This window comes from Sycon ciliatum, chromosome 4 (genome assembly GCF_964019385.1).
Source record: "Sycon ciliatum chromosome 4, ocSycCili1.1, whole genome shotgun sequence".
Lineage (NCBI taxonomy): Eukaryota > Metazoa > Porifera > Calcarea > Leucosolenida > Sycettidae > Sycon > Sycon ciliatum.
Genome location: NC_088646.1, coordinates 32,213,430 through 32,237,555, shown reverse-complemented (window position 1 = coordinate 32,237,555; position 24,126 = coordinate 32,213,430). Strand labels below are relative to the sequence as shown.

The 24,126-nt window shown below is 46.6% G+C and overlaps 3 protein-coding genes across 4 annotated transcripts; 2 read left to right on the top strand and 1 right to left on the bottom strand.

Moving 5' to 3' along the window:
• Positions 1-736: 736 nt before the first annotated feature.
• On the top strand, positions 737-5,021 carry LOC135815694 (uncharacterized). The gene is made up of 3 exons (XM_065329021.1): positions 737-1,538; positions 2,828-3,016; positions 3,969-5,021. Exons 1-3 carry the CDS (start codon positions 1,056-1,058, stop codon positions 4,590-4,592), a joined length of 1,296 nt encoding a protein of 431 aa, XP_065185093.1. The 5' UTR covers positions 737-1,055; the 3' UTR covers positions 4,593-5,021.
• A 959-nt stretch (positions 5,022-5,980) lies between these two features.
• LOC135815693 (uncharacterized) lies at positions 5,981-10,820 on the bottom strand. Its single transcript, XM_065329020.1, has 3 exons — positions 9,803-10,820; positions 7,763-7,942; positions 5,981-7,423 (listed from the first exon to the last, which is right to left on the bottom strand). Exons 1-3 carry the CDS (start codon positions 10,298-10,300, stop codon positions 6,848-6,850), a joined length of 1,254 nt encoding a protein of 417 aa, XP_065185092.1. The 5' UTR covers positions 10,301-10,820; the 3' UTR covers positions 5,981-6,847.
• Positions 10,821-10,963: 143 nt separating this feature from the next.
• On the top strand, positions 10,964-24,042 carry LOC135815691 (glucosidase 2 subunit beta-like). 2 transcript variants are annotated; one of them, XM_065329016.1, is made up of 18 exons: positions 10,964-11,174; positions 11,616-11,732; positions 12,759-12,860; positions 13,222-13,279; positions 13,535-13,592; positions 13,885-13,944; positions 14,374-14,437; positions 14,658-14,723; positions 15,180-15,252; positions 15,443-15,521; positions 16,267-16,359; positions 16,858-17,152; positions 18,457-18,510; positions 18,825-18,894; positions 19,484-19,573; positions 22,048-22,122; positions 22,868-22,964; positions 23,502-24,042. In XM_065329016.1, exons 1-18 carry the CDS (start codon positions 11,063-11,065, stop codon positions 23,646-23,648), a joined length of 1,710 nt encoding a protein of 569 aa, XP_065185088.1. In that variant the 5' UTR covers positions 10,964-11,062; the 3' UTR covers positions 23,649-24,042. The 2 variants fall into 2 exon arrangements, with proteins under 2 accessions (XP_065185088.1, XP_065185089.1); XM_065329017.1 differs by having other exon boundaries at positions 10,965-11,174; positions 16,858-16,963.
• Positions 24,043-24,126: the final 84 nt, after the last annotated feature.

Sequence of the window (24,126 nt, the reverse complement as noted above, 5' to 3'; positions counted from 1 at the left end):
CGGTCCCGAATACATGAATGCTCGCTGACATCAACATGATCCAGGGCTGTGTTTGTTTCCAGAAAATCGACCACGTTTTTTTTCAAAAATGGAAGTGACAAGTCAGGATCAAGCGCCACTTGACGACTTCGGCTCGTGAGCTGAGACAACTCAGCCGACCAGGCATGCTAGCAGGTTAGGTGGACCATGTCAAGCGTCCAGATACTATTCGATTTTCTGTAAACACTATTATTATAAACAAAAATACACAGATCTCGATGTCGGTGTGCATTCCTACTGCATCTCCAAAAGCCTGCCAATCTTACTCGCGGGCTACTTCAAATCACTAGCATTATTTGAGTAGCAACTCCATTCTCCATGTGATCGCCGTTACTTACAACTAAGGGCGTTAGTCACTGAGCTACTGTGTATCCAGTCGGTTTTCTCAGATCAAGCGATCGTTCCGAATATTTTTCTACACATTTTTTGGAAAAGTGTATGTGTGGTCCGATCCGCTGCACTGGTCGTGTGGGCGTGGGCAAGGCGCGTAAGCGGATCCGTGGTTGAATCTTCGCTAGGGATCGACAGGAGGGCTAGGGGGGAGAGACCCGACAATTTGGTGGGAAACCTGCAATTATTATTTATGGGAAACTGCCTGAGCTAGCAAACACTTTCAGGCTGTCCACCAGGTACTAGGTCCACATGATGAGCACTTTCCTAGCCGCGAAATCATTGAAACACAGCAAGACATCGCGCTTCTACATCATTGTACTTCTGAACCGAACAATGACGTGCTGTAGTTCGGCAGCACATTTCCCTCGCATGCATTCCGGGCAGATATCATAGGCATACCCTACTGGCTACAGTCTGTAGTCTTCGTGGGATCGAATCGAGGTAGACCGATTCCTGCCTCCGAGCTCCGTAGATATGAGTGGAAGGTGACTGTATGCCTATCTGACTGTTTTTGCCGCAAGTGACCTCCAAACAAAACGTTCAGCGCAGGCGCATTAGTATTACTACAAGCAGAAATCAATGGTAAGGTGAAGACAAGAAATCGAGTCATTCACAGTATCCGGATGGGTAAGCACGGAGCCTATCTAGCCATCTTCGGCTTGCCTTTGGGTCTGGTGATAGCCGGAGTGCAAGCCTGGTTCTGGCCCGTACCCGGAGTGGAGATCGACAGGATTTACGGTGGCCAAGTGTGTATTGGCTGCATCTGTCTGCTTAGCGGTCTGCACTTGACGACTGAGGACGTGAAAAAGGCAAATAAACGACCGAGACCGTTCCTTTGGGGACTAATCAGCATTCTGCTGGTTTCGCCATTGGCGGCAATAGAGTTACTGAATCTGGTACCACTCGATACCGATGCTACACCCACTCCCGCCACGCCGACACCAGGAACTACCGTAGATTGGCAACCAGCGAGGAACACAAGCAATGCCAATAGCTCTTGTTCCTACGTCAAATCTACCAAGGGACAGCTAGGCCCACAGGAGTTCGTGTATGGACTACAAATATTTGGCGCTGGGCCATGTGCAACATCAGCAGCATTTGTGTTCGTGAGTCGGTGGTCGATCATGTGTATTGTGTGTGTGTGTGTGTGTGTGTGTGTGTGTGTGTGTGTGTGTGTGTGTATGTGTGTGCGTGTGTGTGTGTGTGTGTGTGTGTGTGTGTGTGTGTGTGTGTGTGTGTGTGTGTGTGTGTGTGTGTGTGTCCCATATGGTGCAGTGGTATGTGCAGCGATTTCCAATCGATAGGTTGCGGGTTCGATTCCCGACGATGGTGGTCACACACGTCTTTCTTCTCTTTCTCAGACTCTTCCTGACTTTTCTTTCATTCTCCTGGGTGGTTACCAACAGCCAGTGCATGCCAGAGTATGTGGTGTGATGTGTGTGCGGGAAAAGAAAAAAATGAAAGACCAAAAGTAGGGGTTCACTGGCCAGAAAAAGTCACTTCAAATATCTGTCTGGTGTAGACCAGGCTGAATAGTGACGGTCAATTCTTCAGCCTTGCAAGCTGTTGATTGGTGTAATCCCAGCACAAGTTGCTATGGCTTCTGCCGTAGCATTGCTATCATCCCCTCCGGCGATGGGCGTCAAAAGGTCAAGGTCAAAAGGTGTGTGTGTGTTGGCCTTGTCCTAACTTTCTTACCACACACATACGGTTATGCCATTGCAATGATGAGTTTGGCGCATTTTTTGTACGACGGATTCAGGCCCAGTGCAAGTACGTACCCAGTGTCTGCTCCAGAGCCGGGTCAGTGACCCGGTTGGAGGGTACTTGGACCCGTTTGGAAAAAGAACACTGGGTCACCTGTGACCCTGTTGGGAGTACACACCAGGGAGTCCTATTATGTACAGCAGGGAGTACTATTATGTACAGCAGGGAGTACTATTATGTACAGTTCTGTGTACATGCACATGCAGTAGCCGCACTTGAACGTACCCGCCTTTGACCCGGTTGGAAGAGTTGTGCCAGGTACACGTGCACCCGGTTGGTTTGAAATCCTAGAGCAGACACTGGTACCATGGAGTTGCTGTAAATAATGTCCTTATGGTATCGACCAGGGAGTCGTAAAATACCGGTATTTTACGACTCCCTGCTATCGACTAACTAACACCAGCGAGCAATAACAACAAGGCAGTTCTATGTAAAGAGTACCAAAGCATGAGAAGAGTGGTGTTGCTTGATGTGGTGTGCAAAAGCCATGCACCACACACATGGCCACTTTCACAACCACAGTGACTCTGTCAGGGTCCGTGTGATCATACCACCTGTAGCCACAGCATGATGAGCTTCTTTCCTGTGTGCCATGTCTTTCTGCTTCTTTTGTTTGGCTTTTTAAAAGACGATGCTTCTCGACGGTGACTTGACAATGGCTGGTATGGTGACTGCGGTCCCGACTGTAGCAGCGTTCTGGTACTACCCTGCCTTGCTCAACTGGCGCTCGAATATCGGATTGGAAGCACGGTTCACTGGGGCTTCTTGGGGGTTCTTGATTACTGAGCAGATTCTGATCGTGGTGGTTCCGTTTCTTGTAAGTACTTCAAAGTAGAACCACTCGCTGATAGGTGTGATAGGTGATGGTTAACGTCTCAGTTAGTACAGGTGTTGTGCTACTCCCTGGTTGCGACAGCAGCCGCAACTAGGGCGTAGTACAGGTGTTGTGCTACTCCCTGGCCGCAACTGCCATTTGCTTGGGTCCCGGTTTGGGATCAATATTTTCACCGTCTGAAGTAACTCTGGGAATGCTAGGAATACATGTACAGGAGCTACTGCAGAGTACAGTAGTGTTGCTGCTGCTCAATGGATTTCGAGAAAGTGAGGCAGCGTTGCGCCCAGATGACATATGCGGTTCTCTGCTTCATCTCTCTTCCCCTCCACGCTCTCCGAAGTTTTCTCGCTATATAGGAGGCTGCCATGACAGGTATCCATTTGCTTTTGGAAAATCCATAAAATAACAACAACAACAACAACGACAGCAGCAGCAGCAGCAACAACAACAACAACAACAACAACAACAACAACAACAACAACAACAACAACAACAACAACAACAACAGTTGAAAGTTGATCCACCTGCGGAGACTGGATTGCATAGTGACCGCAGCTTTCTGCAGAATGCACAAGACACAAGGTGTCCAGTAAGATGACATGGTGTGTCAAAATGTTGATAAATCATGTCATGTACACTGCAAGTGGCCCTGAGGATACTAGACACCTGTCATGTATACATGTGTTTTTAGGCATTGGATGTGTACATGGCATGCACAGTCACTGTCCACAGGGATCGCAGGAGGTGGGGCATGATGAAATCAAGTGCGCCCGTCAACACTGTGTACTTGGATCATAGCCCTAGACATTACATACATGTGCATTCATGTATAACCAGGCATTGCTTCCCAAACCTGGACGCTTGCATCCCATGCTATTTCGTAGATAAGTACCTACAATGTTTCTGTTCTGGCTTCTGTTGTGCTGTTTTCAAGTTTGGTTTTATCCTAGGATCGAATTTACCGGCATGCACAGAGTTTTCAACGTTTATCCGCAAGCACCGAGCAGCCTTTCAGAATGCCTTCAACACTTTCTTAGTCCTTCTCGCCTGGATGGTAGTCAGCAAGATCAGTGAGGAGAAGGTCTACAGCTGCGTGGACACCAGTGCTCTTCTGTACCTCATTGGAATGGCGGTGCTGCTACATCTACTCTTCTTAATCATTAACTCTCTCGCAGCACGCATGGTCTGCTTGAAGAAGGAAGACGCACTGGCTGTGGTGCTCATGTGTAGTCTGAAAATCCTGCCAACCTCCCTCGTTCTGATCTCGTTGCTTGACACGGATCGCGGTGCTAGAGATCTTATGTCGCTGGCGTGTAGATTTGCTTATCTAGTGCAGCTGATGCTGAGCGCACTGCTCTCACTGCTCTTACTGAAATGTGGTCGAGGAAGTGCAATGTTGGAGAACAGCACGTCCCCTCAGTCTGCAAGCGAGGAGGATATGCCGGACAATGACACGTTTGCTCTTCACCTTATTATGCATCTCGCCCAAGCTTTGGCAGAAAATGATGCTGATGAAGAGCAGGCAGAGGGAGAGACATCCGCTGGCCTTTTATACTGAAGGAGAGTTATTTGCATGAAGCACGCTGTGCATATGCAGGATTGTAGGTACAGTAGTTTTAGGATGTTCTTGACTTCAATTATGAAATACTGGATATTTTACATGAATTTTATAACGATTAGCTGCACAGCAATGGACTTGAAGCCTTGGCAAAGAATCGCAATCAGAGTAATCCGTTATAACGTTATGGATCAACTAGCACATGCAATATGCTCTCATTGATAGATAGATTAGACATGCTGTTCGCGTGTTTCCTCTGACAGTGTATCACATTATTTGCCTATGGTTGACTGTAATCATCACATGCATACAATAGCAAGGTTCCGTGACAACGCATAGACACACTGTACATGACAGAATCTGACATCTTACGCACATTCATTGTACATGACGTAACGCCCTAGACACAAGCTGCTACATGAAGTATGAGTACTGGGTGCTGTTTCAGTGCGTAAGTTGTCAGAGTATCAAGAGGGAGCTTATAATAATAATAATTATACTTTTGGTAGTACCAAGCGTCCATGGACTCCTGGTAGTACGGTATGTAAATTTTCAGTCATACTTCGAAGTACAGTCATGTAGCCGTTGCATACTCTGTGTACTGTCTGGATGAGGGATTTCCACTGTAGGTTGGCATTGTCATGTGCCCCTATCGATCTGCCCATTGCATTCATGTGACCATGTGCCATACATCTATCTGCCTTTACTGACAGCCTGGCAGGCTTTGAATGCATTGCAGTATTTGTACTTGTGCACGTGTGTGTAACTTATTGGAGTCACGCAAAAAGACAACAATCTGACCAGCCCAGTGCTAGTTGACAGATCTATGCATCTGGGTGTGTGTGTGCACGCGCGCGTGTGTGAGTATGTGTGCATGTACACATATGTACAGCATCGGCTACATGGGTCTGTTGCCATATGGCTCAGCGGTTTGAAGGTACCTGCCACCTCCGTTGGTTTCAGGGTCCATATTCTTTCTATTCGAAGTGTGCATACCGGCAGACCAATTGAATACTTTTGGCTAGGCTAGTAATAGCTATTGTGCAACCAGTGGTGCTAGTGAAGTGTATCTACGGTCCACTCTGATTTAGCCACTCACACTGGTATCATGTACGGTATTGTCTTCATCGGGACATGGTGGCAGGGGTAAATGTACTTGGATCCCCGGACGGATGCCTTTTTGCCGTCATTCCTTTTCTGCGCCTTGTCATCGCTCACGTATTGCGGTGTGAAGAACCCATGTTGCCCACGAGCGTGCCACCCCCTTCTGGAGCTTCTCCTTTGCGTCTCTGCAGCTAACAAAACAGCAATACCTGTGCCGCTCGCAGGGCCCAGCTGGCTATAGCCGTAGTGACTTTTGTATTGATACGAGTCGCACACGGTATACATGCATGGGTAGCTGATTCAAAATCTGCATGGCAGGGTTGCAAACGGTCAAGGATACAGGTACATGTACTAGGTAAAGCTTTAACATGAAAAAATATTTTAAAAAAAGAAAGAAAGAAGGATAAGAAATATTTGCACACGGAGAAACACGCTGTCTTCACTGGCCAGCAGCAAAGGTGCAAAAGCACAAAGCATGTACATGTATTATGAATATGATTGCACATTGTTTTCATCTGTATACACAGTAAATTTTTAAGTAAAAAGGTCGTCCTTTTTTTGATAGCAATTCACTACGACAAAAGCACAAAAAGGGAAATTTGATGTGGAATATGTTATACATTAAAACGCAATTCAATAGTGCAGGTGTCCAGTGAACACAGACCCTAGCAGCTGTTCTATGCAAGAGACAGATCTTGGGCGGGGTATGATATGTACAGAAGTACAGCTCTGACACTGATGCCGCGATGGAGCAACAGCTTTCCCCTCGCTGCTGACTTCACACTCCAACTATATTTTAAGCAAATTGCCAGTAAAACCGGTTTAAAAAAAGTAATGCCATCAGTGCGGACACTAAGGTTCCATAAATAAACTTCTGATGAAGGCATTTTAGCCCACATAACTCTTACACATATATTTCCGGTTCGTGATTTGTGGATTTTTTTACCTTGGATGGATTTGGTAAATATTATACCATGGCAATAGGCTACCATTTCATTTGTTGGGCAGCAACAACGGATAGTGACGGATCATCACTTCGGCTCGCACTTTCTTGCAACCGTGCTATGCTGTGACGGGGATAAGTATTTCCAGTCACAGTGATTCTGGCTGGCATGGTGAGTATCATGGCCAGGGATGTCCAACAAGTACATCTAGATCTCAGGATCGTCTTCATCTTCTGGCTGGTCTTCTTCTTCTTCTTCTTCTTCGTTGATCAGCTGCAGCTCCATTGCATCCCCCCTGTAGGGCTGGCCGCTTGCCTCGGTGTCCGCCTGTTTGAGTTCCTGACGCCGGTCATACCCCAGCCAGCCCGATATCAAAACAGCATCGGCTACGATCTGCACCAGATGCGCTATGATGCACGGGATGGCCATGAGTCCCTGATCACCAAGACTTGCTGGAAAAAAGCTCAGCACTGACAGGGCGACAGCAAGTGTCTTCTGACTGCACAAGATGACTACAGCCTTCCTGACCGGCGCTTCCAGGCGGAGGATAAGCGACGCTAGAGAGTTGAAGGCCAAGAGCAGTGCGTGAAGTCCTAGTGAGATTCCAAACAATGCGAGGAACGCTAAAGGCTGGATGCAGTCGAATGAACCTTTGTCACTAGTTACACTGATCTTTATCCAAGGCAATATGATAAGAAACACATTTCCAGCTACTTTCATGGATACCCTGTACTTGTCCACAGTCTCGACCACCTTGGGTATAAAGCGCAATGCTTTCCCCACCTAAGACAGGCAACGAGAAAAATAGCAGGGTGAAGTTAACAAAGCCCTGCACGAACAAAGCCGAGTCATACCCACCCCCGTGCAGGCCAGTGGAACTACTGATGGCGAAAAGTTCAAGCAATGAGATGCGTCCTCCTGTGGCAAGTTGGCAATACGGCCATCTGTCAGAAACAACCGTATCACCAGCTTGCCACAATAGGGGCATGCTGAGCCACACAGACCCCGGTACCCGAAATGACAGCGGTGTGTGATCCTGTACACCCTAGTAGAAGCGAATATCATAAGTTAGCCAAGGTTGCACTGGTCAAACAAAGCACAGCAAGACAAACCTTCACTTACCAACAATGGTATGAGCAGTGTCAGCACAAGTTTGAGCAGCAGCTTGGCAGCATCCAGTTTCACGCTGGCATCAAACTCAGCCAGCCAGTTCAGTAGTCCAGGCACCGTTCCAATACCGACCAAGTTGCAAACGACGGTCAGCAACAGAGCAAGTGCATAGTTACCATTCAACTGGGTGACCTGTAAGAAAGTAAAACAGTGAACTATTTTATTTGCATTGAAAAAATTCTGATGATGGCCCCTGGCCAAAAATTCGATTGAGACATGAATAATTTGCAGCGAAGAGACCACTTGATTTGAGAATGGTGTGTGTAGGGTCTTTCATGTAATGAAGTGGCTGCAGTGGCGCTTTTGTGCCTACTTCGAAGTAATGAATTGAAAAAATTGGAAAAAACATCCACTTGAATTGCGTGAAAGCGCAAGGTGAACTACGTAGGTTGTAGTATTCAAAACCTTTCACTGGGTTTATATTTCAGCCGACAATGGCTGCGTACCCCCGGAAAACATCACCAACACATTACACATTGGGTACAGGACAACTTGTATCCTGCAACTAATCTCTCAACCAAAAAATTCAACTGCCAGTACTTGTACTTTGAAGTGCAAGTACTGGCAGTTGAACAACAACAAAGATTGCCAGGCTGCACGTCGATGACAGAGTTCAAATTATGTGGCGGACACACTATACTAGTAGTAAGTTTACAAGATATCCGCACATTCATCCGTAGTTATACTTAGAAGTAGGACAAATGTTCAACAGCCTGAAGTCTGTCCTACTTCTACAGTGCATTTCAAAACTATAGACGCGTAGGGTTTTTGAAATATTTCAAATTTGGCTGGGACTTTTTGAGAATAGTTTTCGGAATATTGCTCAGGATCGCTCCACAATTACTCTCATATAGTTTCTAAAGGATTGGATAACAGACGCCCAATTTGGAAAAAATTATGCACAAAGTGATCACAGATTTTATGTGGTATAGATGCTGGCATAACGGTTTTTGCCTAGGTACGCGTCTATAGTTTTGAAATGGACTGTAAGTATAATTGCATTCCTGTCTCCAAGGAAATTATCCGTAGTTGTCCACCATTAATACAACCAAGAAACTGGGGAGTCAGAATGTGCAACTCTAGCACAATATCGATGAATGGAACGGGCATTCAAACAGAACAGTTGTGAGCTGTCGGTTCTCTACCGACCCTATACCGCATCTTTTGGAGTAAAAGCCGCACCCAGAGTCATTGTCAAAGAATACAGACATCTACCATGTATCTCGAAGAAGAGGTTGGTGCGACTTCGGCAATACTTAGGGTATTGTGTGCCGCTCCCTACATGGGAGCTCGCGCTTTTCCTGCCGACTTGAATCTCACTTGACTGACTCACGACTGCCATCCAGAGCATACGAACTAGATGGCTTGGAGGCAACAACGCTGTGAATGGCCAACAGTCGTCAGCGCTTGTTCTGCACCTCCATGAGCGACACTGACTCACGCTGCTGTTTCAGTGGAGTTTGCGAGGTGTTTGTCGCGCTGGAAACAAGGTGTCACTGAAAGTTGGTATCCCTAGTGATGTTTAGGCTCGAAGAGCACTACATAATGCAGAGCTTTCTGAGCACAGATTTCATTAGCCTACTCAAGTTCAACTGATGAGCGGTGAATTCCCCGAAACACTGTGTATTGAGCAGGGAGTGGTGCTTTCCTGGAGGTTTGCCGAGTGGAAGGTTCGATGGACTTCTCGTGCGCTCTGGATGGCAGTCGTGAGTCCGTCAAGTGAGATTCAAGTCGGCAGGAAAAGCGTGAACTCCCACGTAGGGAGCGACACACAATACCCTGTATTTCACGGTTCATTTGACAACCGTATTATAAGCCACATCGACTTTTTTCGGGTGAATTATGAGCGTTTAAAGTGCGGCGTATGCTCTGGAAAATACAGTACTTCTTCACCTGAGTTCGACCGCATTACTACGGGACGGGATTGCATATAATGCACCTGAGAACTATATACATACATTACATATCATGCACCTGAGAGCTAATACATACCATGACAACACCCGAGGAAACAGTACACGGCATGGCAAAGAAGACTTGCAACCCAGTGCTGAACTCTCGAGGACCCAAGGGTGGCGTCTCCTCGGACGTGTTCGCCGTACAGCTGGCCAGGACATCGCTAGAGTTCGCCGAGCCATTGGCATCCACCGTTGCGATGTCCAGACGGCCGAATTGGCTGCTCATCAATTTGATCAGCTCCAGTGACACCACTGACGTCAGAAATAGTATACTGAATATGCCATACACGATGCCTTTCCATGATTTCAAGGCTTCCTTGACGTCATCAGTTTTCAGCTTTAGTCCACTGAGAAGGAAGATGAGAATAACGCAAATATAGTTGGCTGGGATCTTGCTCACCGCCACACCTGGTGTTGGCCATAGGGCACCCAGTAATACTGCGAACAACAGTCCCAAGGGCAGATGATGTTTGAACGCGAATGCGCCGACTTTTCGCAAAGCCGACTTTGTGCGTTCCTGCCAGTTTGCCATGGCAGAAACTTTCCACAGGCACCGCGTTCTTCAATAGCTACTGTGTACTAGGAACAAGCCAGCTGGCACGTGATCGACACAAACTGCAATTACTGCATGTACTGATGAAGTGTATAACATGAGTTTTCAATTGATACGTCCACTGCACTTGACGAACTTGAAGTGAAGCGTTGTGCCTTCAGTTTAAATACCAGGTCGACGTTGCAGTACTCGATAGAAGATGTCTCGTCACAAATGGATAAGTTGACATGAGTCCTAAATTCTGGAAATCCCAGTGAAGTATGGTACGAAGGACAATAAAAATATATCTACAATTTTTTTAAAGTGAGTATGTTTCGGAGCTGATTACACAAGTAAACCTGCTGTCGCCAGTGTTGGCAACGACACTAAAACTAGCGGCCTCTAAAACAATACTAGCAGTAATATACTAGAAGTTGTAGAACAAGAGGGTCCCTGTGTGTCACTTATTCGACCATTGGCATTGTCAACAACAGCCTTGAACAGGGTCCAGTAGTTTTGCTGCCTGATCAGTCCACAGTGGAGTCAGGACGCCAAAAACACGCTCCATTGATGCCATGGAGACCAGCTTCGGCATGCGCACGTGACAAGGAGAAAGCAAGAAAAAGCTTCTTGTGTTTGTACGTGTTTTTTTTGTTGCTTGCGTTTTTCTACACTTCTCGATCATACCGGTCAGTGAGAGAATTTTTAGTTTGATTGCGAGGCCCGAACTGTCGAGCATATCTGGCTCGAAGTTCATAGGAAATGGACAAGGTGTGTTTCTGTGCCGCTTTGGCACTCGCTTTGGCTCTCCCTAGCCAGGGGTCCTTCTCGCCACCAGATTTCAATGGAAGGCCGAGAGGAGTAGCGAAATCAAGTAAGAAATTAGAATCAATTTGGCACCATGCATCATCACTTTCCGAGCTGGGCACAGTTTACCTTCATCACACAGTCGTTGCTGGTTCTTGAGAACTATTGATCTCCTACTGATGTCTCTGGAAAGGGGAGCTAGTGCCTCTGTTGAGTAGCGTGATGTCACGATATCACACCGCATGACCATCTGCCAAAAGTATTACAATAATAGTACAGTGGCCACTTTATATTGCGGCAGCATTTGTGCTACAGAAATTCTGCAGGATTGGGAAGGATACTGGATTAAACAAATCTGATTTACTGCTGCAATATGCATGAAGAGCTCATATTGGTCACTGAAAAGTGTTCTGGTTTATAGAGGTTGTTCGCTTCTATCGTGCTGGATTAAAGAGGGGCGGCTGTAATTACTTCAACAGCTGACCCACTGAATTTCCTGTTACCACAGAGATGCAATTTTATGATTCGAGCAAGCCATTCACGTGCCTGGACGGATCCAGGTCGATGCCGTTCGATCAGGTGAATGACGATTTCTGCGACTGCCCTGACGGATCCGATGAACCAGGTGAGTGCTTGGTTGCCAATACGCTGTTATCTCTGAAGAACGGTACAGCACAGCTTGCACCATAATAACAAGAGCAGGCCTGGCGGAACCGGTCCGGTTGGTCAGGTCATGGCCGGACCAACTTTTTGGCCACCAAACGTGTGTTACTGCTGAGGAGGTCATGCGTCTACCCTCCATTTCATACACAGCATGAAAGGCTACGGCATGACCGGACCAATCCAAAACTGCTTCCGCCGGTCCTGAATTAGAGTACATGAAAACAAGAGTGTGCAGCTCGGATGGGTTGCAGTTACGGCGGAATTCCGTGATTACATCATTTTAGTGATGTAGTGCGTACAAGCAGGATTCAAGCAGGTCTCTTTCTGCACAACTGCAGCTCAGTTGTACACACTACGTCCCTTCCCGCCTCAAATCTGCGCCATATATGGTGTAATCACGGAATTCCGCCGTGACAGACACCCATAGTAGAAAATGCCCCAAGCTGCAGCTTGCACTCTGGTTTTCATGTACTCTTGCTAATAACGAAGATGACTGTGATTTGGTACCCGTGCATCCCGTTGATCTGTCCGGCTCAATTTTCAACAATATGCTATGCTAATACTAGGCAAATAGTTAAAGCACATTGTTGGAAAGCATGGAGCTTTCGTAAAGTCGACGATTTCCCGCTTCTGTTATAATCACGCTTCTACAGTCAAGGTCAAACGAATAACCCAACACCACCTGGTCAAGTGAAGGAATGTAATGCACTAGTGACTACGCATGCATACAGGCTGATGCTGCATGGAGACCTGGGCACTGTACATGTTTTAAAATTTTTATTTTGGTGGGGGTCAGACTTCTTTTGGACTCGTGCCGGCAATTGCCATCAGAGTTGTCACTTTGCTTGTGCTGCTGTCTTTGCCAATGGCCCTAGTGCCAGCTTAACACCGGCTTGCCCTAGCTGGTTAGAGTTACATTCTCCATGCAAGGTTGTAATTCACTATTGACATGTTTTGTTTCCTCTTTTCTTTTCAATTTCCTTGCCAGGCACACCGGCCTGCTCTTCACTCGGAGGCAAGTTCCACTGTGCCAACAAAGGCCACAAGCCAGCCTACATCCCTGCATCACGTGTCAATGATGGCATTTGTGGTAAGTTTGTTGTTCACATGATGGCTAGCTTCTTCATGCAGGATGATTTTCCCACATCGACTGCATACAGTTATGTATCATACATTACAGTCATTACGTTTGATATGTCACTTGCTGTAGCTATGTGGGTATAACCAGCTGGGAAACGACACGGCGGGGCTGGATCGATGGTACTTTATGGCGCTCTTAGTCTCTCTCTCTCTCTCTCTCTCTCTCTCTCTCTCTCTCTCTCTCTCTCTCTCTCTCTCTCTCTCTCTCTCTCTCCCCCCCCTTAACCCTCTACGCAAGGTGTTGTCTCAGTTTTCCGCATCGTACTACATGCATTAGCCCATATATCTGGCCTCATGTGTGTTCTGTGTAGATTGTTGCGATGGATCGGACGAATATGATGGTCGCATTCAGTGCGCCGATTCTTGCAAGTACGCCATGAGTGCCGTTGATTTGTTGCTTGTCAGGTTGTGTACTAAATAAATACGATGTGCGAGTGTGTTTACATTATCTTTCTGGTATTACTTCCCATCTGTGAAGTATTACAGGGGGTGGGGGTAGTGTGTTGCTCCACAAGCCTAGAAAAAGATCTCTGAGTCGTAGCCTTGGTAAGCAGGTGCAATCGTTGTACTTCAAAGTACATGTGTGTTGATTTGGCTTGTTCTTTATTCCATGGTCCTTTGCAGAGAACTGGGTGCTAAGGCACGCGAGGAGACCAAGCGTTTGCTTGAAGTACAGGAAAGGGTAGGTCATGCTCCGCACTTGTCACTTACCTTCAGCTTCGTTCTTCGTACTTGCTTTACTGTCTGGCGATTGATATAGCCATTGTGGAACTCTTTATTCTCTCCTCTCTCTCTCTCTCTCTCTCTCTCTCTCTCTCTCTCTCTCTCTCTCTCTCTCTCTCTCTCTCTCTCTCTCCTTTTTCTTCGCCTAACGAGCCGTTGCCGAATCCATAAGCCAGATTGTGCTATGAGACGTTCCTCCTACATGCAGCTGTCTTGGTGCCCTGTCTCTTTGGCATTGGAATGCTTTGCAGGGTTATCAGCTGCGCACAGAGTACAGTCAGCAGGGCGCTGCCAAGCAAGAGGAGAGACGAGTGAGTTTCTGTACATGTGCAATGTTTGATCATTCTTTGTACATCATGTGTACATACCGTAGCCTAGTAGGTGCATGCCCAGCGCTAGGCACGAGCACTGCATATGCCATGTTCTGTTTTAGTTAAAAGAGCAGTGTAGATGCTGCCCTGCCTGATTTTCCAGTGGTGTGTACGTGATTTTCACCTGTAGCAGCATCGACGCCACTGTCATGTAGAACCTTAGCCAATGCTGGGTGGTTTCAATATGCTTCTCGAACGTGTGTGACTGCCCATGTCGGGACTTTTGTTTGTTTGATGCACGTCTGTCTTCTCTTGTTGGTGGTGTTAGCGGTCACGGTGGTTTTACTGCTGCCATCACCACCACTACCACCGCTGTTCCTGCCATTGATATTGTTACTGCTTGTGATGCGTGCAATATCCTCTGCCTAGACTGAATTGGCTACTCTGGAAGCTCAGCTGAAGGATGCCGAGACGGAAGCCGAGCGGCTGCAAAGTAAGCACCTTGAATGATGATGTTGTTTTGATACGAGCCCCTGTTCGTGCTGTGTCCTTCTTCTTGACAAGCTCTAGGGTACTCTGTGTTCTCTTTGCAGAGGTATTTGCAATTGTGCTCAATGGCTGTCCATTGACTGCGGGTATGTTGTAGTGCTGTATTGACAAACCAGTATAATTGTATGCATAATATGTCTGTCTGTTTGTCTGTCTGTTTCTAGAGCTGAAGGAGGAAGCGGAAGCACCAGAAACCGAAGCCAAGGATGTGCACAAGGCTGCTTGGGATGGTATGGTTCAGAAAATTCTTCTGCTTCCTTTGCAGTTGTTCTGTTGAGGTCATGACAGTGGTCTCACCCATTTATGCATGCTTTTGGGCTTCGTCAGCATCGCTTCTCATCTACTGTACCTGCATTCCTCTCTTCTTAATTTGTTTGGGGGGAATTTGAGATTTTTAACTTCAAGCAAGGCAGTATCACAGTAATAATAATAATAATAATTGTTTCCGTTCATATGTCACTCATGGAAGGATCCATGGGCTTAGCACATCTGTCAATGAAACGGAGGCAGAAGAGCCAACAAAAGGCATCTCGATATTGTTAGAACATATTGCAGTAAAAACAACTACGCAAGCGCAGCACATTTTTCCACAAGCATCCGCCATCACAGTAGTGAGACTGTAAAGTTAAACCCTGGAAGCATCACATCAATCTTAATCTGCTCCTTTTCAATCTCTACCGTTGCAGCGCAAAAGACTGAAGAGCAGCGAGAGCAGGCAGAAGCAACGTTCCGTGACCTTGATGCTGATTCTGATGCAGCGTAAGTTTTCTTTCCCGGTGCACTGCACATTAATCTCCGAAGATTTTCCACCCAGCATGTATCCTCAATTTCCATGGTGGATCACTGATTTTTGTTGCACGTGTTATCAGAGTTTGTGCCTGAACTTTGAGGAGTTTATTGCACCCATCATGGGCAAGATGTGTATGTGTGCTTGCTTGTAAATGTGCAGGCTGACGATAGCTGAGATCCAGGCTCGTCCCGAGTTTGACAAGGACCAGAGTGGTGATGTCAGCGAGGAAGAAGCTAAGGTACTGACGTGCTTGTTGTGTGTACTACTTATGGTGGTATCTAACACTGATTCCCAGCACTTATGCATGCAGGGTGTCCGGGATGAGGCCTGCGTGTAAAGTCAACCTCAATAAGGCAAACTTAGAAGTTGCGACTTCGGCGGTAATGGTCATGAAGTTGATTGTTCCAACTAGGAACACACGCTTCTTGCCGAACTTGACACTTGACTGACTCACGACTGCCATCCGGAGCACATGAGGAGCACGTCGCACCTTCCACTCGTCCACTTCCACAAGTGTCAAGTTCGGCAAGAAGCGTGTGTTCCTAGTTGGAACAATCAACTTCTCAGTAAGGCAATCGTATGAAATAGGTAACGACTTGTTATACCAGTCACAATGCACTCCAATCATAATCACATTCACAATGAAAACCCTAACTGTTCCTTTCAAATCTCTGCATGACACCTATTGCTTGTCCGGCCAGCGATAATCATCATTTTCCTTGGGCATTGCTCTGACTATGGTATCACCACTTATTCCTATATTCACTTGTTGCTGCGACGGGGTCCTGCTCAAACTGTGTGTGGACCTTGGGTTATCATCGAACTGAAGCCCTTGTCACTGGGCTGCTGATGGGACACTGTTGGACATTCGATGTGTGTGTGTGTGTGCACGTGTGTGTGTGTGTGTGTGTGTGTGCGTTTGTGTGTGCATATGTGTATGTGCGTGCGTGTGTGTGTGTGGTTCATGTGCATGCGCGTGCTAGGAATGGCTCGGCGGTGAGCCCACACGTGACATGGATTACTTTGCTAGTGATCTCTGGAAGACTGTCTCAGATGTCTATCAAAAGCCTGGCTCTGTGAGTGAAACCTTCTAGCTCTTTTCAATAATTGTTCATTTGTCTTCCGTGCTAATATTGCCAGTGCTGCTGCCAGGGGGAAATAGTTTGCCCTTTATGGAGTTGCATAGCTGGGCAATTGCACTGTGTTCATCCTGTGGGCCTTTATCACCTGTCCGTGTATTTCTGTGTGCAGCAGATGACGTCAACAACATGGCTGTGTAATACTGCGTGACTAGCGTCACTGCCCATTAGTGGCGTGGCAGTGTTCCCGTCCTCCATGCAAATTCCACCGTAATAATACGGTCTTCGCGTTGCTATGTATTCTTCTGACTGTGCTGATCTACCGCCTCGTGTGTTGTGAATTTCCTTCTGTGTGCACTCGCATTGGTGTGTTTGAACTGTAATTTGTCAGGATTGTGTGTATGTACATCTACGTCAGAGTGGAGGTGTACTGGTTCGTTGTGTGGACTCGTTTCTGATCATGTGGGTGTTATTGGCTGGTCTTTTCTTGTGCAGTATGAGCCAACGGCGCCGCCACCACCACCGCCAGAGGGCGGCGAAGCCCCGCCAGTCGAGCCCCCGGCGGAAGTGCCCGCCCCAGAGGGAGATAGCAACAAGGCAGGTGAGAGCGACAATGCAGTCGACCACTTTCCTGAGCAGGAGGAGGAGGAAGAACCTTTCATGCCACCACCTCCTCCAGCAGGTGATGAATATCATGACGATGGAGACGATGATGACGACTATGATGATGATGAGTATGACGAAATTGAGCGGCAGAAGTATCACAATATGAACAACGCCAAAGAAGAAGGCAAGGGCTTCTTCCTACTTCTCCTTCTTCTTCCTTCTTTCCACATAGTTTCCGTGGGCAGAATGACCCTGTCTCTTGTCCTCCTGGCACGAAAGCACTCCTGGAATGTCTATCTCGACTTGAATCTTCGGGTCATTATGAAATGTTGGGATCTCTGCTGATGACGATACTGTGCCAAGTGCCAGAGTCATCTACGGGATTTCTGAGAAAGCCACCTATGGCCATTTCTCAGAAACACAACCTGAATAACACATCTGAGTTTCGTTGAATGCCATGGGGTATTGCTTACTGGGGAATTCATAATTTTATTTTTCCGAGCTGCCCACCTCCCAGCCATGGGTATGTTGACTCTACGACTGGGCTTTATGCTGTTGGGCAGGAGAGGGCGTTTTGTGTAAACTAGTGAACATAAAGCTGTGCTAATAGCAAGAGTCTGTAGATAAAAGTGTGTCACTATGGTCTCCTTTCTATGGGCGAAATGTGCGGTGCACTGCCTTTATTGTCAGTCAGCCGCGTCGCGCACTGCCGAAATCTCAAACAACGCACTTTCTCTGTGGTTTGAATCCAACTTCTGTACGAAACTGAAGTTTGTGAAAAATGAGTTTGCGCCTGTACTTGAACGAATCCAGCCAGCAAAACCGGGTATGCTGATTCTGTACGAGAGACTGTGGAGTTTGGTGCATGAATACAGGGCGTGATGCAGGCAAGTTACGTAAGGAAGGCAGCGCACAGGCCATTGACCACGGTTGCATACTCTTGCTTATGGACTCTTGCAAATAGTTTTAGTCAAACAATTGTGACTTTTCATAATCAATTGATGAATTTGTGATCATTTCAGCACTAAAAAAATGTTGTCCCGTTTCGTGAGCTGTCTGATAAACCGTGGTGATTACACCGTTCTGCTGTAATTTTGGAAATCCTGTTGTTGGTCTTCGCGTTGTTCAGGTGACTACCATATTTTCCGGAGTAAAAGCCACACCCATATTTTTATCACGCAATACAGTCACACACTCTGTATTTCACGGTTCATTTAACCATTACAGTACAAGCCGCACCCACTTTCTTGGTAAATTATGAGTGTTGAAAGTGAGGCTTATACTCCGGAAAATACGGTGGTTGGTGTTCGGCCCACCATCACACACAAACACACACACACACACAGTAGCTCGTTCTCCTCTTGTCTTTCTTTGCCATCATCTTTTCCCCTCCTCCTGCTCTGCGGCATGCCTTCCAACTGAGTCGCTGATTCCATGTTCTTGATGTCTGTTTGCTGGATGTGTGTGTTTGGTTTCTTGTTATTGTAGATGTAGAGGAGGGCATGCCAGAGTATGATGAGGCCACCCAGGAACTCATCAAGGGTGAGTTATGTGGCTTCCGATTAATGTGTGTGTGTGTGTGTGTGTGTGTGTGTGTGTGTGTGTGTGTGTGTGTGTGTGTGTGTGTGTGTGTGTGTGTGTGTGTGTGTGTGTGTGTGTGTGTGTGTGTGTGTGTGTGTGTGCATGTGGGTGTTTGCGTGCAACCTCACGAATAACGACTACTCGTGAGTAATGACACTTTTCTCATGCACGATCGCAGGTCGTTCTTCACAAGGTTGACTGTATGTAGGTGGCTGTGATGAGTATGTGATGAGTGCTTACTTTGCCTTCCCTGCTTTGTGTGTTATGGGCTGCAGTTGCTGATGCTGCACGCAGTTCCTACGAAGAAGCAGACAGGAAAAAGGATGAGGTCAAGAGGAACATTGAGTAAGGCTTGTTCACAGAAGCATGGTCATGCACGCGCCAAAGTGGGTGGTGGTGGGGGGAGGGGGGTGCTTTCTGTGGAGCAGGGGTAGTCGCATGTCAGGATTCCGTGTTTGTGATATTCAATGTGTGCATGAGCCACTGCAGACTCTCTTACTGTCCCTTCTTAGCATGTTTATTACAATCATTAGGTCTTGTGCTTACTAACAGCGCTAGGTGTTCACATACTTCACATACTAGTAGAGCACCTCAACTTGGATCATCTTGGTGCGTGGCGTGTTCCGAAGAATGAGGTAGAAGCAAATACTCGTCTTTGAGTGCCTCGTAGACTACAACTTGTTGAACAACTTGACGGATTTTACTAGGTTCCATCCCAAAGGAAAATCTTTATCACAGACAGCAACAACATTTTCAGTATCATCACACAGGGTCAAACTTTCTTCCTGGAGCTTTCCAGCCCATTTGAGACATGCAACCGAGTGTGAAAACCCAGGGCAGCAAAGATTTTCTAGTATTAGTACATTGTACATGTATTGATGCTTGCTTGTCTGTGTGTGTGTGTGTGTCTGTGTGTGTGTGTCTGTGTGTATAGCGATCTGAACCGCAAGCTTGACGTCGACCTGGGCCCCAACAACGAGTTCCAGCCACTTCAAGGGAACTGCTATGACTTCACTGACAGAGAGTAAGTCCGGTGCATGGCCATCACAACATAGTCATACAGTGTAACTAGCACCATGCAGTACAACATCTTACATGCCTCTGCCTTTTTAAACAGTACGAGGTGAATTGCTATTTCTGGACATTTCGAGTAAAATAATTTTTCGTCGCGTGTAGAGTCAAGTCAGCCGGGTTGATGAAGTTTTTTTCTTGCCGTAGTTGACAGCTGAGCTGTTGTAGTTTCTCCTCGTGTCGGTGCCTTGTTGATAGCCTTTGCTTGTGAGGCATTTCAGCGAGTTTTGTGGTACTATGTCGCATGAGAGTTTTGAATTTTGAGTAAAATAAGAAGTAATGGACGAATCGTTGGCTTCCCCATCACTCCACTTCAGACGCTGTATAGTCTTGGACCTGTTGGCTGGAAGTGTGAAGAGGCCAACTGCAGTCCACCAATAGAAAAATAACAAAAATGGTGCAGTATAGGATGCCTATTGACGCTATTTTACTTTCATGTCCAGAACTCCATACACTGAAATTTAGGCCAAAAAATTGGCCTGTCGAAAACATCCTGCTATAAAGTCTCTGGGATCACAGCATGAGCAATTGTCACATATTTGGAAAGATGAAGGATTAGGCCATACAATAGATACAAAAAGATATGAAAAATGTAAAACACACAGCCAGTGGGGCTCTATTTTATTTTCATGTCCAGAAATTGCTATTCACCTCGTAGAGATATTAAATGACCCGCGCTCTGCGAAAACCGACCTAAGGTGCTTTGTAATTTTTTCGAGAAAAAGAACAAAACGTCACGGTCTGTCGATTTTTGAAGATCACAAAGTGAGAGTCATGGCGGAACGAAGCAGAAGACAGTCGCTAGCTCAAATAATTGCTGTGGGCTTCTCCCAGAGGTTTCATCCGAACTCCTTTACGATGAATAGTCATTTTTTGGCCTGGTCCAATCGCAGTTCTGATGACAGCAGTGCCAAGGAGAGTTGGATGTGGAATCGCAGGACGCAACGCTGATCGAGCTGGACGGCCATGCGGAGGAGAATTTCGATCAGGCGTCAGTTTTGCCACCAGCCCAGCCCCTCAATGCCAGCAATAAACAGAGTGCAGACCAAGAAAAATCGGTTCAAGTACTGTCTACAATCCAGGAGGCGCGCGACAAGTTTGACAAGGGCTGTAGTTGTTCCGCACTGGTGCTGTTTCAAGAGCGTGACACTTGAAACCTTGCTTTATATTTACAGCGCACACAGCGCACGTCCTGACCAAGTCAGAGCGCTGCTTGTGTGTAGGCGGAAAGCTAGACGTGGTGAGGCTACCCAGCGCGTCCAGCATGCTGGGAGATGTGATAGATGGGGCTCAACAATACTACTCTGAACTACTGAAGACTACAGTCAGTGGCTGGTGTGGAAGTCATGGACATGCATGAGAGGAAGTCTTTGTGTATGCCTCCACTGCTCCAGCCCAGGATCAAGCCCTGGGTGCTGAAATCTGTGCAGGCTGCTGTCAGTGCAAGTGAAATCAGCCCAACACAGGAATGAACTCTGGAATGCACTGCCTGTGGAAGATGTTGTGGAGCTGAAGCATTTTATAGAGCATTATGCTTTAGCTCATGGCCTCCCTTAACCCTCAGATCCACATGGGCACAACAAGCCAGTACCAACCTACATGTATTTGCCCAGTATCACTACGAAGAAGCTTGTTCACCAGGCGTTCACAAAGCCTGGTGGCAAAGCTGCATACAGTACGTTTGGCAAGATTTGGAAAAGAGACTGCCATGATATCACCGATTATGAAACAATGTGTGCGGCAGATGTAGACATAACTAGATGTTCTACTACCAGTACCAGATACAACTATCAATATCCTTTAACCCGGGATTGATCCGAGCTTCTTCACTACTTTGCACCTGCCTCTACCATCACTCTGGCTGGCATATCCTCATACAGAGCCAAATACCATGAATACCTCTTCCAGCAGATTCGTGAGCAACACCATCCACAGAAGAGAGAAAGAATGTGTCTATCTGCACAACAGGAAGATCCAATGCCATCATAAACCTTTCCTTTTGAAGATTATGACATACAGATTTATTCGCAAAGTTTGGCTGCAATCATGCTGCTTGAATTCTCACAGCATTGGCTCCAAAATGTAGCATAAAATCCAGGATTTTTGCTACTTTTCCACAAAATATTGTAGGAAAAGTGCAAAGAAATTGTCATTGTATCTAACTGAATATGTATGCAATCCACCTCAAACTTCACCAGAAGTTGAAGAAAGGGTCATGGGTCAACAATCCAGCACAAACTCAATTTCGCCAAAATAGCACCTAAGGTCGGTTTTCGCAGAGCGCTGGTCATTTACTTCTGTGATCTGCTCATTCCCTTTGGCACATACTGTACATACACGTACTTCTCTGCTCATATTTCTGCTCCTGTGTTTGAGTTGCTTTTTCCCTTACCCTTGCTGCCCTGTTGTTTATTGCCATGTCTGCAGGTACACGTATTCCCTGTGTGCTTTCGACCGCGTCTCTCAGAAACCTAAGCATGGTGGCAGTGAGACTAGCCTTGGGTAGGTGCTTCTCTGTAAGGCTGAACCAATTATACCGATAACTCGCATATCGATCGTTAAGAGTGCAATCGATAATCGTTAGTGTTCAAAACGAGTGCTAACGATTTTTAAGCATGTATATGAGTGACAGTATTCTAGCCCTTGCACTCCATCCGATAGTGAATATGAGTACAATCATGTACTTTCAAGCGCAGTAAAATTGATTTGTGGCTTTGAAAGAGATCGGAAGAGAATACTCTTTGTCTTTTCAGTTCATTTGCGGGAAAGGTCAGAGATAAGAACAGTTGCCGGAGGGTGATGACAAGATTCTTCGCTGTAGAAACAAAATGAAATTCTCTAGGTCATGTTGATAAACCAGCCAGATGTCTACAGATGTCAACAGTGCGGTGCCACAAATTTCTAACGTAGCAAAGGTATCGTGGAATTTTTTCATAAACTGGTGTTTGAGGTACACGGGAAGAGCCGACAAGAATCGATAAAACCAATATATCGATCGTTAATGATATTGGTTGATCGTTAAGAGTTATTGAATGATCGTTTCAGCCCTACTTCTCTGTGTCTTTGTCTCTCTCTCTCTCTCTCTCTCTCTCTCTCTCTCTCTCTCTCTCTCTCTCTCTCTCTCTCTCTCTCTCTCTCCTCGATTACCTCAAGGATAGCTTGTACAAGCACCTACTCGTATGATTCCCGGTGTGCTTTGTTCAATCTCGTCTCACTGATTGCTGTTTTGTTTTTGTGACCAATGCAGAACGTGGGGTAAGTGGGATGGAACTGACAACAAATACTCTGTGATGAAGTTTGAGAACGGTTTGAACTGCTGGAATGGACCCAACAGATCAGGAACGGTAAGCTGAATTCTCACCGAGTGTTGTTCACAAGAATTCCTGCAAATTGCGCTTGCCCGTAAGAGCAAGTCCTGATTGCTTTGTAAGTTTGTAGATCTGCAGGTATCTATTTGAGTTGGTTTCCAACTTGCCCAGAAACCCTTAGGCATAATAATTATGATTTAACCAGCCCCTATTTAAAAGATAATTATAGTTATGCCCCTGACAGTAAACTACAGGCTTGAAGACCATGATCGGTTGCTTGTGGCATCGGCTTGTATGGCCAGTTTATCGGGGCATTAGGCTAGAAGCCCTTCAATAGCCCACCCCAGTTACACACCTGGGTCTGCAACCACAGCTTGTCTGTCCTATGCATACCTGACTTCTATGCTGTTTCCTTCACTCACTTGTAGCTATCCTTCTAGTTTTATTTCTATTGGCCTGTGACCCGTGTTGCCGCTTTCCTTCTGACGTTTCTTTTTCTTTCTTTTTCATTTGTATTTTCTGCTTTCCAATATGCTCTCTTGTTCTGTACACCCTTGTGTTATGAACGTACAGGTAAAACTTCGCTGTGGTGAGACGAATGAGCTTGTGTCGGCCGCAGAGCCCAACCGTTGCGAGTATCTCTTTGAGTTCATCACACCCGCTGTTTGTGAACCTCCGTCAGCCGCCGGCCAAGCAGTTGATTCTCACGACGAGCTTTAGGGGGCCTGACCGTGCGTGCGCATTGGGTTGATGTGCCTTCTCCCCAAACCCTGCCATCCGGTTCGAGCTGGATGTCCCCCCGTTCGCCGGGGTCGCCTTGCTGCACAGTGGGCCGTGCCTATCCACCGGCCTGTCCCTGTGTTCTTTGCCGTCGTCGGGTTGTGCTGACATTTGCTGTCATAAAACTTGTGACGAATTGGCTCATGCCGCTGACTATTGACTGGGATTTCCTCTCTCTCCAGCTGCTGTTCAATACCATTGCGCCATGTTTTTCACTTGCTTTCATTTACCATTTAAAGTTAACATTATTGATTAGATGTGATTGCGTTGCTTTCATCCGTTTTCCAGATTCAAGCAACGCTTCTTCAATATGAAAAAAATAACAGGAACACAACAGGCTGTCGGCTGATTGTGTGGAGTGCACGCTTTCCACAAGTGGATGGGGGGCTGCAAAGGACGAACATCTTGGTAAATCAGA